The sequence below is a fragment of the Phasianus colchicus genome, chromosome 3, assembly GCF_987193195.1.
Source record: "Phasianus colchicus chromosome 3, bPhaCol1.hap1.1, whole genome shotgun sequence".
Lineage (NCBI taxonomy): Eukaryota > Metazoa > Chordata > Aves > Galliformes > Phasianidae > Phasianus > Phasianus colchicus.
This window is the reverse complement of record NC_143438.1, coordinates 35,662,750-35,681,797: the sequence shown is the minus strand read 5'-3', so window position 1 is coordinate 35,681,797 and position 19,048 is coordinate 35,662,750. Positions and strand designations below refer to the sequence as shown.

Genomic DNA, 19,048 nt, shown 5'->3' with positions numbered 1-19,048 from the left:
ATTCAAAAGCTAAGCAACAAGAACATGAAAATAAACCTGTACAGTTTTTTCAGCAGTGTTTCAAGTCATATGATAATCCAGTACTTTACAAAATTTCACTAAACTTTATAAGAAAAATGCAACAAATTAGGGAAGCACTCATTCTGCCTGCTGTGGTAAAAATGCCTGAAATAATGCTTGGAAAACAATATGGCATCAAACTTGAGTGCATTCCTTTGTCAGTAAATGCTGTAGAAAACGTTGCTGAGGATTTGAAGAAACTGATATTAGAGTAAGGTACACAGTGTGGGAGGCTTGCAGTACAGTTGAATGAAATTACAGATGTTGCTGTCTCAGCTTATGGTATTTGCTAGATTCTGTTTCAGTAATGAAATTGACAGAGAGCTAATGTTTTTGTGAGCCACTAGAGGGAAGATGTACTGGAAAAGATGTATTTTCAACAGTAAATGATTTGATAAAAGCAGTGCTTATGGAAGAACTGTGTAATTACTTATAGTGTGGCTTCTTTGACTGGAATAAAAATTGATTTCAGGTTGTAGTTGCACAGTTGCACAGTTTGTATCACACATGAAATTCATTCACTATATCAGTCATGCTATAGTGGCAAAGAATTAGAAATCTGAAATGCACGAAGTACTGCAGAGTAACTCATCCATGCATTTAATTTTATAAAAACAAAATCCCTAATAGTAGAATGCTCTAAAATGCTTTCTGATGAGGTGGGAAGTAGCTGTGAAGTTATTTTGGTTTTCTCCTCACAGAGTGCGTAAGAGGCTTGTTGAATAATGATTTGTCAATATGAATAACCCATTTCTTGAGCCTAATGACTTAGAATTTTGACTTATCATATCAGCCTTTTCTCCTTCAATGAGATACTAAAAAATCTTGAGTGGTAATAAATAAATAAATAAATAAATCAGTTGATAATCTCATCAGCCTTTGCAAAAATTCTAAGGTTAAAATTACAAGATCTGCTGATACTTGCTGAGACTGCATGCTCATTCCCTTTACTAACTCCTCGATTCTAGAGACTGTGTTTTCTTTCTTTGCATTACAATTCAATTGTTCAAAGACAATTTTTTGTTGCACAATATACTATGAAATTGAAAGAGTGCAATTGAAGACCTCGGGAGAGAAAGTTAAATAGTTTGTCTTTAAACAGGCATAGTAAAGGAAGAAATATTGGTGTTTTGTATTATCGTAGAAAAAATCAAGTTGGAAGAGGTCTCAGAGTGTCTAATCCAACCATCTGCTGTAGGAATTGTCAACTATGAAGTCAGACCAGATTGCTCAGGACTTTACACAGGGCAAATACTGAAAACCTTTGATAGAGATTGCAAGAGCCTCCGTGGGCAACCTGTTCCATTGCTTGACTGTCATCAGATGTAAAAAAAACCCTCTTCTTTCAGCCTTTCTGCGCACTATGTTGTTCCAGCCCTTTTCCCATCTTGGTGGCCCTCTGACGAAGGCCCTTCACTCCAGTTCAAAAGCTCATTTCTTGTACTGGGAAGCTCAATAATAGGCATAGTATTATGAATATCTTTGTGGTCCTCTGCTGGATTCAGGCTAATTTGTCAATGTCATTCCTGGGTCAGCAGGCCAAAACTTCCAGATATAAGTACTCAGTAGAGAGCAACAATCAACTTCTCTCAACATGCTGGCTGTGTTCTCGGTAACAGCTCAGTTGTGGTTGTCCTTACCATTCATTGGAGCTGACTGCTGTTCAACTTGTCCACCAGGACCCCCAGATCCATTTCTGCCAAGGTCCTTTTTATCTAGCTGCTCCCCAGACTTGTATCACTGACTACATTATTATATTTCTTCAACATTATGCTGCTATTGTTATGAAAAACAGATGAAAAGATCAGGTTTCACTTCGCAGGAAATCTTGCTTGCTCAGTTCTCAATAGTGTCTTCTTTAAAAGACACTGGATGCAATGAGAGAGTAAAGGAAGTGTTACTGCAGAGGCAAAAAGTAATTGCAAATATTACCTCTAGCTCTTCCCCAAAACATCCAGTTTGCTTTTTTTTCCTGTTTTATGTGATTACTGGTTCTCCAAATAAAGTTTTTTTCCCAGATTAGATTACAAGCCTGAGACTCAGATACTTTGTAAATTACAGCATTGCATATGTGAATTCTGTGCTCTTTGGTTTTCCAGTTTACAAATCCATACGTTTGCAAAACAGCTAAAAATACATATAAATAAATACTAATGAAAACAAAATGCATAAAAAGACAGGCACAAAAGTAATACCAGTTGAGAAATTGACTTCCTAGTTTCCATTCTCCTCAGTAGAAGAAGAAAAAATAGATTGTCTGCTAGATAAAAAGAAAGAATCCAAGCACTCTCACTCGTTTTAACAAACTTCTCCCCATGACCCTTTGGGATGCAACAGACAAAGAATGTCAATAAAAGAATCAAATTGTTCACTGGAGCAAGTTACTTTGCAACTTCAGTGACAATATATACATAGTTTGATAATGGTTTTTGTTTTTTGGTTTATTGTTTTTATTGTTTTTATTTTTTTTTTTTAAAGGGTGTTCTCAAATTTGCATTTGGATTCAAGTTGATATATTGAATTTTCTCAGGGAAATTGTGAAACATTGTAAGTGTCCTTGGATCGGTCTCCCAAAGAAACAATCATTATTACTCGTTTCTGTCCAAGAAGCGAAATTTATTGTGTTTTGAAATTGATTGCATTTGAGAGGTCTTGTCTGTTGGAAAAACAGATTGTTTAATCAATGTGGGATAGAGGGGTAGGATGTGCCAAGACCACCAGGGTACTTTGTGAACTTCGTGAGGTCTCTAGATGGCATATGTCCGTGTGGAATTTCTTAGTGATAAATCTTGATTAATTTTTAGCATTCTTTTTGAGGTGGATACAGAATTACTAATATAGATCTCAAAGAGTCTAGGATGTTATTAATTGATCTTAATAATAGGACTTTTTAGAAAGTGTAGGGACGCAGCTGCAACAACTACTCTGTTAAAGGTGGTGGGTTTCTTGTGACTGATTCATTGTTGCTCCGGTTACTTTTGTCAGGGTATGTGCAAGTGTCAGCCAAGTTACAGCTCTTCTAAATAAAAATATTACAGAAATGATAGTTCTTGACTTCAAGAATTGAGTTATGATGTTTATCCATATTGTATGAGTTTGTTTACTATTGCACCAAGCACAATTTTTTTTTTCAATTCCCTCAAGTCTTACAGATAGTTGAGGTAGACCTCCTGTATGGATTACAAATTGCAATTACCCTTTTTCTGTTTGTGTCCTAAAAGTTCAGACAATTTTTTTTCCTCATTCAGTAGTACTCTTGTGGTTTTACTGCTGAGAATGCATTCAGAACCAACGTCTTTCAGTGTTCCTGTTTCAGTTCAGTTCTTAGAGTATTGAGATGGGAAGAACATAACAATATATTTCTTTTTAGTGTTTTTCTGGTAAGAAGGGACAATGTTTCCACTCGTCTTAATTACTCAGGGGAAGAACTTTTCTGTATACCCTAACGCTATTGGTTCCACATCTCTTGGAAAAATATAAGTTCTCAAATAGTTTTTCATCCTTTTTCATTGAGGTTGACCATTTTCGTTTCTTCTACTTCTGTGCACATGTAGGCTGAAAATTCCACAGGAGAAGATTTTACATATTAGATTTTTAATTGCTACATACTACATCTGTTACATAACTATATTCTCTTATTGTCAGTGTTCTCATTGAATAGCCTACTGCTAGTAGAAAGCTTTACCTTTTTCCTTTATTCTAATTTATGCCAATTGTGGAAAAGTAACAACCTGCAAAATAGACTGTTTTGCTCTCACATAAGACACTGGGAGTCGGAGTATTTTTATTTGATTTATGTCTTATAGTATCATCTTTAAAATATTAAATTTGTAATTTATTCTCTGAATGGAGGATATGACTAAAAGAACATGTAAGAAAGGATCAGTTGATTTTAATGTTTATGTACTTCATTGTCTTGCATTTTTTTCTGTCTGTGAAGTGGGTATAAAATTCATCCATGCTCCCCAAATTTTTTCAGTTTTAATCTATGAACATTCAAATCTGTCTTAATGGAGGGAGTTACGTGTGTCAGACAGTTGTTTATTGCAGATATGGCAGCTAGCAGCAGTCTCTATGCTCCAGATTCTGCTATGGACCTTCACTTGAAATTTTATTGGAATAAAACCTAAATTAGGAATCTACACTTGGATTATGGTCAAATAGTATCAGTCTTTACTGACTGTTCTACTTCTGATCGCCTGGCATTCAGCACAGCATCTTAGCTGAGTTATCTGAACTTTCTCTGGGTTTATTCATCTCATTCAGTATTAATTTAATATTGCAGATTTCTGACCAACTACTGCTGGTTTCTTTGTTTAAGGAAGTGCTCTAATGCTTTCCTTTAAAAGAACAAAATATTTGTTACATGTTCCTATCCGTTTGTCTTTCTGATTTACAGATGCTCCTCAGAAATGGGGATGCAAAATGTGTAACTGAAATACTGTCAGGAAGAAGGTGCATGCCATGCTTAACAGTTCAGATATCTAGACATATGATTCTTTCTTAGCTGTTAGACCATTGTGGCTACAATACAAACACTGTATTGTATTGGAGTTTATTCATTTTCAGTTTTTTAATAGAGAAGTGTTTGGGGTTTGATAAACTCATGTTATTTTTGCATTTTCTCAGGTCATGCTCAGATTGTCCATCTCTTGTTAGAAAGAAATAAGTTTGGAACTATCCCATCTGATAGCCAAGGTGCAACACCTCTGCATTATGCTGCACAGAGCAACTTTGCTGTAAGTATCACACACCCAAAATGGAAAGTAAATGTACTTTGCTGAAATATCTACGATGTAATAAAGTGAGTTGTTTTTTGACTAGTCATATAAACAGTGTCAGCACAAGTTTAACTCAGACTTTTCCTAATAATGTGATTTAAATGTAGTTAATTTCAAATTATTATATATAAATTTTAAAAGTAAATTGCTTTACAAAGACTTTTTGCATAGCATCAGAGCACTCAATAACCACTTATGTACTTCAATGGAGTGGGAATGACACCTACTATTTTACAGTACTTTTGCTTTTTAAGGTTGTTCTTAGCAAAATCCAAACAGCCAAACTCTCATATTTTTGGTAGAAAATGTAGTTTTTGTCCAGAGCCTAAGCCGTTCTATGATGTGGTAGAGTTAAGTCAAAAAAGCTAGGAGTTTTAACATTTTCTGGCTGAAGGTACTGTAGAGTATTTCTCAACCACTGGAATTTAAGAAGACTTCTTTTGTAGTGCTGTGTTTCTTGTAGTAGAATTATGTAAGAACTCCAATCTAAGTTTTCTTCGTTTGTATTATTCACATTCTCCTGTTACAAAAAGGATTATCTGGTGACTAATTAATGTACTTATGTAGTAATGCAGCTTATATTGTATCATTTTCTTAACAGGAGTACTAATTTGGATGTTTCTTGCCTTCTGACCTAAGTTAATTTTCAGAAAATTTTACCATCTTGGAGAATCATTGCTTTTATGGATACTACGGGGTACTACTTCAAAAGACAACTGACCAATGTGTATTGATAGCACATTGATAGCTGTCAGGCCTCTGTTTCCCTGTGAAACTGGGGGAGCTTTTGGTTTTTTGTTTATTTTTGTTTGAAGATGATCTTAGTAAAAACCTGCAGAGTTTTTTGTTTGTTTTAAATTCAGACTTTCATTGGAGCACATCTATTGTGTGCGTTTTTACAGAATGTTTTATTGATGCTGATTATTTTCCACTATTAAAATGTGGTATGTAGAATTTATGTCAGACTCACATGCCTGAAATATTTATCTCGTGAAAGCCTTTCTTTCAAGTCTGAGTCAGACTCTCAAACTGGGAAAGATCTGTGGGAAACATAGCGATAATCCAGTGATTATCCTCTTGTACTTTTATCTTTTTTTTCTTTTTCTGTATTGGTACATTCTTTATGAAATAATTTTTCATACTGGCTTTCTTTTTCTCGGTTTGATTTAGTTGAATGAAACATTTTCATTATGTTGCTCCCTTTTGATCCCATCAACCAGCCAAACTATGACATCTTTAGGTTTTAGGGGGAAGCAAAGGAGGTGCTGGAATCAGATATTCTTTTGTAATCTTATGTACTTACAATGAATTTACTGTTTTGCATCTTAGATGAAGAGCGGAACAGGAGAGTCTCACTCCAAGTCTACAGGCCTCTTTGAACTGATGATGTGATCCCAGAACTGTTGCTTATGCATGCCTAAATTATGCCTGGAGCTTCTCTCTCTCTTTTTTTTTTTTTTTTAAAACCGCTATGTTTTTTTCTGAGCATCAATATTTGCTGCAATTTTTCTACTGGATAAAAATTCTAGACTAACTCCCACCACTGCTTTCCATATATGAAGTCAAACAATTGAAGGGAGACTCATCCATGTTTGTTTTGGTGATAGCATCCATATGTTTACAGTTTCAGAGCCACATTATTGTTCTGTTCAGACTCCCCAAGTTTACAGAGACATGGTTTGTTTCTCAGTTAAAATGAGATATTTCTTTGTCCAAAAGAAGATGATTTGATCTTTTTTGCTCATTGTAAATATTTTGGTAGCTCTTTCTTTTACTGTACTCAATATCTTGATCTTTGTTCCTTAGGTTATGTATGCACTCTAATATGACCTCTTTGGTTTTTTTGGAGACCAAAGAAACTAGTTGCCAGTTCATCTAGGTGAAGCATTTTCAAGACTTACTTATTCCCACTTATTATATAAGCAACAGCTCTAGAAGAAAGGTTTCTTAGTGTAAGACCCAAATAGGTTGCCCAAAGGTTAGATGGCCAGTATCCCCCAGTGTATCCCCCAGACGGTCCAAACAAACATTGTTTTTAAATTTCTGAAATCCATGTGTGAAGGCAGGCACTTCAATTGTATTGATCTTGTGAGCAGAATGCAGAACTACATTTTCAATTTTTTTTTTTTTTTAATTTTTATGGATATTTCCACGATAATATGTATTTTGTTTTCACATACTTGTGTAGATTGACCTGGTAAGTGGATATGGATACCTATGCCTTATTTTTTTGAACATGTAGTATTTCTCATAGATTGTTGATAGCAGAGGATGGAAGGATCCAGGTTTACTTATCTTCTTTGCTCTTGTTTTTCAGCTTTACTGATTTTTATTCTGCTTTCTCCACATTTTCAAAATACATGTGATTTTTTTCATGGCATGTAAAATTAAAGTAATTGGATACTTATATTTTCTGATTTCTTAATGACCTGTTTCTTATTTCATTCCATTTTAGTTTTCAAGCTGTATTAAATTCAGTTTGGAAAAGAACTCTTACAGCAGCATGGGATTTCTTCCACTTTTTTTTTCTTTTAAAAATTCTAGGAAAAAAAAAGAAGGAAGTGTAGCAAAAAGAAAGGTAGATTTGCTGAAACGTAATGGGAAAATGAAATTACTAATTTCTGTTTGTAAGATGTGCGCCTTGGTATTGAAAAGGTCCAGCCTTTTCATTTTGCAAGATTTCAAGCAGCGCAGGATTCTGGTAGTGTGCTGAACTGTTGGTCTCATGAGTAGCCATTTGTGTTTGACGTGTGATGGTGGTCAGTTAAAAAAGCTATAAACATGTGCTGTTTTTTGGTTTTTGGTTTGTTTTTTTTTTTGTGGAAGGCTTAATGCTTACATTCCTCATTATTTCTGCCTGAGCCCTTTTATTGTAAACTGAGAGTTCAGGTATGAACCCAAATTCACAAAGCTGTTAGGATTTTAGATCACTTTAACATAAAATGAAGGAGAAATTACCTATTTACAGGGATGAAATCATAAATAATAAATAAAGAAAAGAAATTGACTGATCAGTTGGGCATAAATGATTCTTCAGTAAATGTTTCAGCTAAGACTTTATTGTTGACAATGATTCTTATCCTATCAGAGCTCTTTTGAGATCACAGGAGGGAAAGGTTGAAGTAGCACTAATGCTAAAATACAAAAAATAAAATGAAATAAAATAATAAAACTCACTTTTCAGTTTTTATTAGTTAGCTTATCTGTGACTATTAATAGATGCAGACCAGCTGTTACATATACAACATTTGTGAGACATTAGATAAGAAAAACCTTTCCCTGGTTTTTCTTGCAGCAGTGATTTCGTCCTTTTCTTGTGCAGTGTGGCTTATTAAGAATTTATCAGAAGGTTAAGTGAGTGGACTTGTCTGCTGAGAGCTTAACATAAAACATGACATTTGAAGAAATAATTCTTCAAATCATATTCTTTAAATTAAAGATTTTAGTTGTGATAATTATGGTAGAAAGCGTAGACTCAAGTTTAAAGAATTTATTTATTTATTTTACTTAGAGTATTTCAGTAATTGTTAACCCAATGATATCTTTAAATATTAGGAAATGTATTTGTTTGTTTTAAAGTTCTGTTTTTGTTTTTGTTTTGGGCTTTTTTGAATGGTCATGTTAGGCAAACTAAAATATTTATTTCCTAGTCATATTCAAATTTAAATAAAAAAAATTGTGGCAGGAAGAGTATTGTGAAGAAGCAGTAATTTAGTAATAAGTAATATCTTGATAAGCCAATAATATTTTTCCCATTTCCCATTACTTTCTTCACAGGAACTGCAGTGTCTTTCACTTCCTTATGATGAACACATGATATTTGACACTAAAAAGGGAAGAGTAAGAGATATTGAGGATAGTAGTTAAGGGATATATGATAGTAGTTAAGGATGTGGCTATGAATGCTGAAGAGGAAAAGGGCATAGCAGCAGAAAATACAGTCCTCCTGTTGAGCAGATACTTTTATGTAAACATAAAAAGGAAAAATGAAAGCTTTTATTTGTTTCATAGACAGCCAAATGAGACAGCATTGTTTCTTGTTGTCACAGATTTCTTACAGTATTAATTCCAACTGTATGTCTTTTCAGGAAACAGTTGAAGTATTTTTGAAACATCCTTCTGTAAAAGATGACTCAGATCTTGAGGGAAGAACGTCCTTCATGTGGGCAGCTGGGAAAGGCAGTGACAACGTCATTAGGACTATGCTGGATTTGAAACTGGATATTGATATCAATATGACAGACAAATATGCTGGGACAGGTAAGATACTTTTCAGTGAAGAGCCACTGAATGATTCCAGTTAGTGTGATTTTCACCAAATAAAACATGCTGTTAGCTTCTGTATTAGTCTTTTCCTAGAGATGTTGCAGTGATGGTGTATTCCAAACAAGAAAAAAAAATGTTTGACAGTATTTCACTTCTCTCATGTATGGCTTCTATTATAATTTGAATTATATGAAATGGTAAATAAGTGCAGTGTCAAAGTTTTGTGGTTCAGCATTTGAAAAATAGTAAGTATGACTATCACTTGCAATTTGCAGTTTTCACTTCCTTTAGTTATAAGGGTCTTTACATCGTCAATTTCAGTTCCCATAACATTCTGTTTATAAATCTGAGTTCTTTCCTTACAAATGAACGCACCTCAAATTAGTCTTTTCACATTATGACAGTTTTGTAAGTTGTGAGTTAAAAGAAAAATATACTGTGACAAAGAAAATGTCTAAGATCTCAGTCTTTCTGTCTGATGACTCTGTGGACTACATACTCAACCATTTTAGTGTTGTTTCATCTTTTATTAGTGCCACTTGTATTTGCTGCTTTGTGCTAGGTCCCTTATAAATGCCTTTCAGTATTTCAAATCTTAAATGCAGTAATGTTGTAGACAATGTGCAGACCTCCTTATAAGGGAGTTGTTCTTTGCAAACAGTACTTGGAGACTTTCTGAAATTATTCAGGTGTGGTTTTCATGGTTGAATAATTCAGGTGGCCTTTATCTACCAGGGTTACACTTAGCAGTAATGCCTAATCACTTTCTAATCTTGATCTTGTCGTAGGACTTCAAGGCACTTAATGGATGTTCCATTTACTTGAAGCTGCCACTGTATGGAGCACGCTAACAGTTCTTAAAGTTCAGAACTATGCTGTTCTTCACTTGCTATCAAACAGTCTGAATTTTACCACAATGCAAACGTGTGCAGCAGGGAGAGCTTTATTATAGGGAGCTGTAAACTTCAAAGGAAGCTCACCAGTAAATCACTTTCTAATTGCAGGCCTGATTTTTTTTTCTGAAGATTCGTAATCCTTCCCAGGTTTTGGTGGGGGAAGAGTAGCGTTGTAATCTAACAGGAAACCATGGAGTAATAGAAAATAGTGTACATGGCTGTGCCCAGGCTGCAGTTGCTGAGGAGAGTTCAAGTTTGTGTTTTGCTGACTTTTGTGCTGAACTCAGTTAAGCTCAGTCATATTGTTGCATTAACGTAGCTTTTTGCATTTACTTAAAAAGAGCAAGTTCTCCATTCAGCTCAAGACTCTGCTTATTGTGTAGGAGAATGACACCAAGGGAAAGGAATTTCCCTGTTCGCAGAGATCAGCGCTGCAGGAGCATTACAGGGGCAGCTTTATAGCTCTGCCGTCACTGCATACAATGGTGAGGGCTCTGTCTGTCCGATGAACAAAGGTCCCATTGTGAGCAGCTGGCCGGGGAATCTCTTCAGTCACCGTGACTCCATCACAGAAAATTTGGCTTACAAGAAAATACTGAGCACAAAGTGCGAAACAAGATGCCTGCGTCAGAATGAGTGATAGAGGGGAAGAAGCAGCCAAGCTGACACAGCAGCTCTTTTTCTCTTGCATTGTTATACACACCCCATGTGTCATCGGATTGAGTGGTTTACTGCCTTTGCTTTCATAAGAAATGTAGTACAAAAACCAGAACCTAAAGTTTACGGTGAGGTCAGAACATGAAGACTAGGCCCGTCCAAATATATAAAGCTGCAGGGATCTCATTCTTGTCAAATTTCTACTTATAGCCTCCCACTCGCATAGCTAGTGCAGATCTTGCTGCTTACAGATATTTTTCATAAGTGTGATAAATGTCCATATGAGAGGGTTTTTTCCCATGATATCTGCAACAGATGAACATTAGGATCATTGTAACAGCAGGATTTCAATTCTTAAGGCAGCACTAGTCATATTGTCTCAAGCCACAACCCGTTGCTTGTAGGAAGTTCCTCATTTGTATAACAACTCCAGTCACTTTTGTTGGGAATCAAACCTATAAGGCCAGTATGAACAACCTGCACCTTTTAGTAGCATCTGTGTGGCAGATTATGCTAGGCCACTGTTTCATAAGCTGTATGAAGTGATGTCAGTGATAAACAGTGTCAGGCAATTACTGAAAGCATGGCAGTTTGACACTCTGGACATAGTTCAAGAAGTAATTCCTTCTAGTGTCTTGTAGTAAATCCTTTCTAGTGGCCTTTCTGTGCAATGCCTCTACTGGATCCTGACTGTGCCTGTCATAACTTGAAGCAAGAAGAGGGATGCAGGTACTGTGTACAGCCCCACATCTTGCTTGTCTGACCAGACTGAATAATGACCAAATTGGAGTGTTTGTGAAATTTCATGGGAGAATAAGAATGCATTGCACAAACTCATGGAATCACAGAATGGTTTGGGTTGGAAGAGACCTTTAAGATCATCTAGTTCCAACCCCCCTGCTATGAAGTACATTTATGAATTGCACATTTTCGTATTTTCTTTCTGCATACTTTGAACATTGTCATCTCTGAAGTAGTTTAGACGTTAGGACGTGCACCTCTGAGAACATCATTTTGTTCAATTGCTGACTGTTGGAAATAATCCAAAGCATTTTGAAATCAATTTGTAACCAAAGTAAGTGTCCTCAATTTGTCTGAAATCTCATTGTGTGTAGTTTGTCTTTCCTTCAGAAAGTACCCTGAGTTGGTTATACTGGCATTTCTGCATTCTCCTCAACCACAGGCTGCAATGCCAGCAGTTACTATCAGTTAGTTACTTCAGTCCTAAGGCACCGTGTCTTTACCTCTGTGGTCTCTGTGTTATTTGTTGACTTAAATTTAGTAAAGTCTGCATGCATTTAGAGATGAGAAGACAAAAAGAAGAGTAGGATTCTGCAAAGTCAACTTGCACAGTTTATATTCAATGGAACTTCATATACTGTAGTGGTGGAAGGAAATGCGGTATGTTTAAGTTCCTTTCTGTACTTAAAGGGATATAAGCAGGTGGGTGATTAACTTTTCACGTGAGTAGATAGTGATAGGACAAAGGGAAGTGGTTTTAAACAGAAAGACAGGAGATTTAGATTAGATGTTCAGGGGGAGATTTTTTAAGTGAGTGGTGAGACACTGGCACAGACTGCTCAGAGAAGCTGTCATTCCCCATTCCTGGAGGTGTTCAAGGCCAGATTGGATGGAGCCCTGGGCAGCCTCATCTAGTGCCTGATATAGTGGTTGGCAATCCTGCCTGTGACAGGGGGGTTGGAACTAGATGGTCCCAAACTCAAGCTATTCTGCGATTCTGTGGTTTGTCCATCATTTTTTTCCTGAATGAGCAAGGAGTTGCAGGTACTATGCAGAGATGTAATGGCCTTTCTACATAGATTTATGTACAATTTTCACCCGGCAATTCTGGAAAATGAAAAAGAGGAGTGGAGAAAAACAGCTGGGTGGTTATCTGGAGTTAGTTTTAATTGAGACAGCTTTGCTTGTTTGAAAGAAACAAAGGCATTTTCAAAAAACGGTTCAAGAAATAATGGAAGCTTTCTCTTGAAATGGGCAGCTTCGTGTCCATTGGGGTAATACAGTAAATGCCATGGAACAGAGACAGAAGTAGTTCTTACTGTGATTTCTTAATTTTTTAAGCAAAAGCTGGTAACCTTGCACAAATCATAAGCGTAAGCCAGTCCTGCTACTGATAAGGTTAAAATTCACTGCAAGTTAAAAACATGTCTCAGAGCTAACATTATTTTCTGCTTACTGTGCTGTAATGCTTGTACTTAAAGAAATGTGGTTCAAGATTGCCTATCACTCACTATGGTTCTTCAGCTGCTTGTTTTTCAAAAGCAGCTTTTTCCACCAAAATGATCAGAATTGTTTTAATTTGATTTTTCTAACAGTGAACCTCCAGAGCTCACAGTATTGTGTACTCTTTTTCCTATTGCATTTTTCTTTCAGCATTACATGCTGCTGCACTTTCTGGCCACGTCAGCACAGTGAAATTGCTGTTGGAACGCAATGCACAGGTGGATGCTTTGGATGTCATGAAACACACTCCACTTTTCCGAGCCTGTGAGATGGGACACAAAGAAGTGATACAAACACTCATTAAAGGTCAGCTGTTAAAAAAATTTGCAAAACTCTTTGGATTTCTGATGTTCCTTTATGTAGGGCTGTGAAATTAATGACATTGCTGAGCAAGAATGGGAGTAGAAAATTACTCCTCTAAAAAAGTATTGTCTGTAAGTGCCCTGTGAGGAACAGTATTAGAAGATAACTAGAGGTTTTTCAGAGCATTGAGCAAAAGGACTGGCAGAGTTAAATCTGAACTTTCAAAACAGGGATAGTTCCTTGCATGGCTCTTTTCTGTCTAAGCCTGTTCAAGTATGTTCTGATCTCTCCAACTGCCACCTCCCCCAGCAAGCCATTGTTTTGGGGGGTTTTTCTTTTTTTTTTTTTTTCTGCTTTTAATGAATAAGATCAAATTAAGCTTTCTTCTGAGACAAAGCATTTGTAGTCATCTTTGGAAATTTTTTACTATTTAAATTCATGTTCATCTTTAAGTAAAGTAGTCATCAAAATCCAAAATCATTAATGTTTTCCCATAGTTGGTTTTTAGAAACAGTATTTTATTTGTAAATAGAAGTAAGACAATGTACATAGTTCTAAATAATTATAGAAGCTCTGTTGAACTGCATGATACAAGTGAAATAACAGTGGTACTTTACATGCAAAATTCTTTCATTTTAATCACACAGAAAAGTTCTGCATGGACTGGAAGCAGTCTCTCTACTTGAGATATTTACCATTTGTTGTCTGGTGAAGTATATAGACTAACAAATTACACATTTTCTGTCAAATAACCGTTGTTAGTGAAGGTTGCTTCCCTCTGTTCTTCGCTGGACAAATTTGAATGCCCTGCTAAGCTCTTACTCTAACCTACTGTGCTATATAGTTTTTATGAATACAGTAAGTTTGGGTGACCAGAATCTGTCTCACAATTGATTAAACTTTTTATGATATAAACAGCCATTCTTGATGGTTAATTTGAATTTAAGTAATTGTGGAGGTTTGTTTTTGTGATGAGCTTTTGCATCACTATCACAAAGAAATTATCTGCACAAAAGAGCTTCAACATGCTTGGAATAAAAAAAATTGAAGAAACTTTTTTCAAAAATCATTCTTACCTTGTGAATATTTGATCTTGTCTGTTTAAAAAGAGGTTGTGTCCCAGTCTGATTTTCAAAAGTGATTTTGTCATTAAGAAATTTTCACTTAAAATTAATAGGCCTGAAACAAGTAATGTCTAGATTTTTCAAGGCTATTTGGCAGACGTGAAGTTTCCAAAGTATCTGAGAGGATGTTTAGGATTTTTTCAAGTTGTTAGATTGCTGACCCTGACTTATTTCATCGCCGTTTCAACTTGATTTAGGTAATAACATGGATGTTGCATTCTGAAGTACTTCTCTGAATTGTCAATTTGCCAAAGAAGTTATAGTTGAACATAAACTTATTCTTTGCTTTCTTTTAATTCAAAAATGTATTTGTTGTAGGAGGAGCAAGAGTAGATTTGGTTGATCAAGATGGCCATTCACCCCTTCACTGGGCAGCCCTGGGAGGAAATGCTGATGTGTGCCAAATCCTGATAGAAAATAAAATCAACCCTAATGTGCAGGATTACGCAGGTAGAACACCTCTGCAGTGTGCTGCATATGGAGGTTACATCAACTGCATGGTAGTGTTACTGGAAAATAATGCAGATCCAAATATTCAGGATAAAGAGGTATGTTGTCCTTCACTGGGCAATTTCATTAAGTCAGTTTAAAATAACTATAAACGTAAAGGTCATCCTGTTTTCTGGGTCGCTGAAAGATCTTTTCTGATGATTATTGTGAAAGGAGATGTATCTTGGCATAATTTTCCCTGTCTTCACTTCTAAACTCTTGAATGAAAAAATAATGGTGTAATATTTAGCATGAAATGAAGACTCATCTTTTTCCTTTATCATTTTTGTCTTTGCCTTATCAAATGTGATCTTACAAGGAGTCATTTTAAGCATCTTATTTTTTAACTTGTGCAGTTCCTTATTAACAATTGATACGGGAATGTGATTTTATAGTTCATAGTGTGTTTCTTCAGCGTGTGTTAGCAAGATAGAACAAGTAAGATATTGCAAGTGAGATTGCAGAAGAACTTCTTCAATTATTTATCTCTATATAACTCTTCTTGATGGGGAAAAAAAAGAACACCAGTATGTTTAAATGTTCTTTTGTGTCATTTTTCAAACAGTAAGTGAAATTAGGAGCCAGGATAATTGTGCAAGATATAACAGATTTCTTTGTTATTTGACATAATTTCTCTGAAGTCAATAGAACTCCATGAGTCAAAATAATTTCACACAAATTGTTAAATTTTTCTCTAGCTATTCACTGTAGAGCATGAATAATTCTAGATAATGGAGAAGTGTTATTTATTTTCGGTTCTCTTGAGTATACTGCGTGCAACCAGCTTCACATGGCATCAACTTGAATACAGGTGACGTCAGCTTCAGGCCTCCTTATTTCACACAGAGATATTGCAGCATAATCTTCAGCACTTGGAGTTCAAGATACAGTTTGTTAGCACTAAACTCGGAACTTCTTTGTGTTATTATGCTGCAGTATCCAGTTTTCTAACTGTTTGTTGAACAGGGAGTTTAAAAAAGCAAGATGCAGATATAGGAGGTATACCCTTGCAGTGAAGTGGAATACCTATGTTTTGTTGATATTAACAGATATTTAAGTATTCACAGTGCAGATACCAGCCAGGAGCTGGCTGTATAGAGTTCGGCTGCTGTACTGAGTATTGTGAGCTGGACTTTTGCTTCATGTGAGAGAAACGAGACTTCTGAAATCAAGCTCTTTTTGGAAGGACAGCTGGAGTCATTCTGCATTTGCCTGAGCTGATAAGCTTTCCTCAGACTTCATCAGAGTTAGATCTCCTTAATAATTCTCTGTCTCGTTGCAGTATTTTTGATCAGCCTAGAAAGCAGTCTGAATTGCAAAAGTTGTTGAGAGCTTCTTGAGCAAGGGCAGCATAACTCCACAGAAATCCACTCTAGAACTAGTTTCCTAATGCTGTTTTTCAGCCACTTTAGATGGAAGAGCTCTAGTGTTGTAATGTAGTTTAAAAAGAAAAAGATATCTGATTTCATTTTTAAGTGATGTACTCTTTTATTTTAACAAGGGAGTTGTTTTAGAAGAATCAATTTGTCCTTTGTGTCCAGCAAAGCATCAAGTTACAGTATGATTTGCAACTGTTATTGTGGCATGATAGAGATTGGGAATAGTATGATTATTTTTTTTTTTTCCGTCTATTGTCTACAGGGAAGAACTGCTTTACACTGGCTCTGTAACAATGGCTACCTTGATGCTATAAAGTTACTGCTTGGTTTTGATGCTTTCCCTAATCATATGGAGAACAGCGAGGAAAGGTATTATTGGTCTGAATGAATCATTTTCTAAGTTAGCAGAAATGCCACGTATTGATTTCAATGTTTATTGTTCAGATATTTTCACAGTGTCATGATTGTCCTAGTATGTAAAAGGAATGCTATAGCTTCAGGCTTCAGTGTAAGAAGCTTTTATAATGTGAAAAATATCTTGTTTAAGTATGATATTGCAAGTCTAAACTTCAGCTTTTTAAACTTTTGAATACTGAGCTTGTAGATATTTCTGCACGTATTTACTCATTCTACTCTGATTTGAAATACTAAGCATCTTTTTCATTTTGATAAAGTTGGTGATGGATATGTATGAAGAAAAGATGAAAGTGTTAGAGTAGACTGGAGTTTCTCTTACTGGTAGGAATACAGTGAGAAGAAAGCAAACGGAAGAAATGCATTGTTATGTTTTAAAATAGTGATTACAAATTACTGGTGATTAACTGTATTCTAAAAGCCTGGGTGGGTGGGGTTTAGGGGCTTTTTTTTTGTCTTTTTGTTTTTTTATCTTGTAATCATAAAGAGACAGTAAATTTGCACCTCTTTTCTTTGTGTTTCATTGACACATTAATTTTTTTTTAAGTGATTTGAGTTACGGAGTTCAAATTAATCACCTGACCATGAAGATAATTAGTGTTAGCAAAATTTATGATGTCTTTTTAGAGTAGATGACCTCATTCTAATCATAAATAAAATTATGATCAGTATGTCATGTAGATTTGAATATTTCTCAATTTTAAATAATTTAAATCCATTTAAGGCCCATATTTTAGAACTAAACTAGAGACTCTCTTCCTTACCCTAATTAAATTGCTTTCTTTCCCCATCATTTCTCTTTTGTTCTCTACACCAGCTACTAGATCACTCATGCTTTTGTGTTTATTCTCATTTTTAGTGAGAAACAAATGAAAGTGTTAAGTCGTTCCTAAGTAGTGTCAATACTCTCTAGAACTTTTTATAGAAAATTAAGTAAACAGCTGCAGTTAAATTACTCTTAAGAAGTGAGATGAAAAGACAATGTTTTGCTAGAAAGGATGCCATTCTTTTCCTTACATTGTAGAAATGAACTAATGATACTCAATTGTTAGGAAAACACCTTAGCTGTGATGTTTCTGTAGTCATTCAGTTACTATCTATTTTGTTTACCCTTTGACATTAATGTGTGTTCATATATATAAGCCTTGGTTACTCTGGGTATAACAAGTAGCATTCTGAATGGGAACTCTTAAGCACTAGTCCATGTGCAGAAAAGAACAGATCTTCAATATTTCTAGATGAATCAGTCTGTAAATATAATTTTCCTAAAATATATGTTATATGGAAAATTTGTGCAATTGCCTCTTAACAGACATCTACAAAACCTTATTTTGTTGATAAAACCTTGTTTTATTGTTAAGTTTGGAAAATAGAAAAGAGTATCAAGTGACTGTTCTCAGAAGAGAGTAAAATGACTTTGTGGATATGGTTCATCTGTAATTGGATGTAAACGCATTTTTACTGAATTACAGTTTCACAAACTGGTATTTTTTTCTGATACATCTATATAAGGTTGCTGCCCTTGCTCATGTAGAGTGCAATATGAGATACTTGTTCAAAATTCAAACTTAAAACTTGTGAAAAGATGGAGCTGGGATTGCATCTAGGATTTTAAGTTGCCTAGCTGCTTGCGGATGAGTGACTGTTGGTGTGAGGGATGGTAGGTTTGTTGTTTTTTGCTGGATTTGATAATCCAGCTGTATGTCATGTGTGCATCAATTAATGCTAACTTAGCTGCTGCTTGACCACCTTCATGCTAGATTACATGTAACAGCTGTTGGGTGATGTCTTCTGTGTGTGTTTTGCTATGAAGCCAGCTTGATTCAAAAGCTAACAGCTTTAGAAATAACCAATGGAAAAGAAAATTGTTAATTGTTAATGTGACTGACACAAGCAGTGGGTGGTTGTGGTAATATACATAAGCAGCCTTGAATGGATAGTGTCTGGTTATACACACCCCTATTTGGATTTGAGTGATTTTTATTTTTTTTTTTTACTACTTATGGTAACTTGAGTGGGGCCAGATAATCCACGTTTAAGAATATGGGTCTCCACGACTGCAATCCATAATACAATGCATCGTTTTGGTACATGAGTATTCACAGCATTAAGTTTACTTTAGTATCTTCTGTACATGTTAACTAAAATATTCAAAGCTAGCTATACTTCAAAAATGTCACTTTCTGAAATGAGGTCCTTTCTGAAGTATCCATTCTTGGGTTATCAAAAATCCGTAGCTATTTAAATGCTATCAACACACCTTGACATACAAATTTTCATGTTATGTCATTGTCTTTATTCCTGCAGACACTTCAGTTCAGATACTGTTAATCCTTCCATCAAATCATTGCTGTGTGGCAAGTCCAATTGTGCTCTTTCTGTCTGTTTTTCTTTGCTTACCAGCATTGTGTCCTAGCAAGTTACCATCAAGAAGA

The 19,048-nt window shown here is 35.4% G+C and overlaps 1 protein-coding gene across 6 annotated transcripts in view; it reads left to right on the top strand.

The window, feature by feature from the left end:
• The window catches only part of INVS (inversin), an 86,106-nt gene that overhangs the window by 45,103 nt on the left and 21,955 nt on the right, over nt 1–19,048 (top strand). For all 6 annotated transcript variants that reach the window (XR_016465069.1, XM_031589075.2, XM_090137274.1 and 3 more), the window contains 5 exons: nt 4,690–4,799; nt 8,930–9,101; nt 13,055–13,210; nt 14,650–14,879; nt 16,462–16,568. Coding sequence is in view for 5 of the 6 variants with exons in the window: in XM_031589075.2 (XP_031444935.2) it covers nt 4,690–4,799; nt 8,930–9,101; nt 13,055–13,210; nt 14,650–14,879; nt 16,462–16,568 (775 nt within the window). In the remaining variant the exon portion in view is untranslated. The remainder of the gene's footprint in view (nt 1–4,689; nt 4,800–8,929; nt 9,102–13,054; nt 13,211–14,649; nt 14,880–16,461; nt 16,569–19,048) is intronic.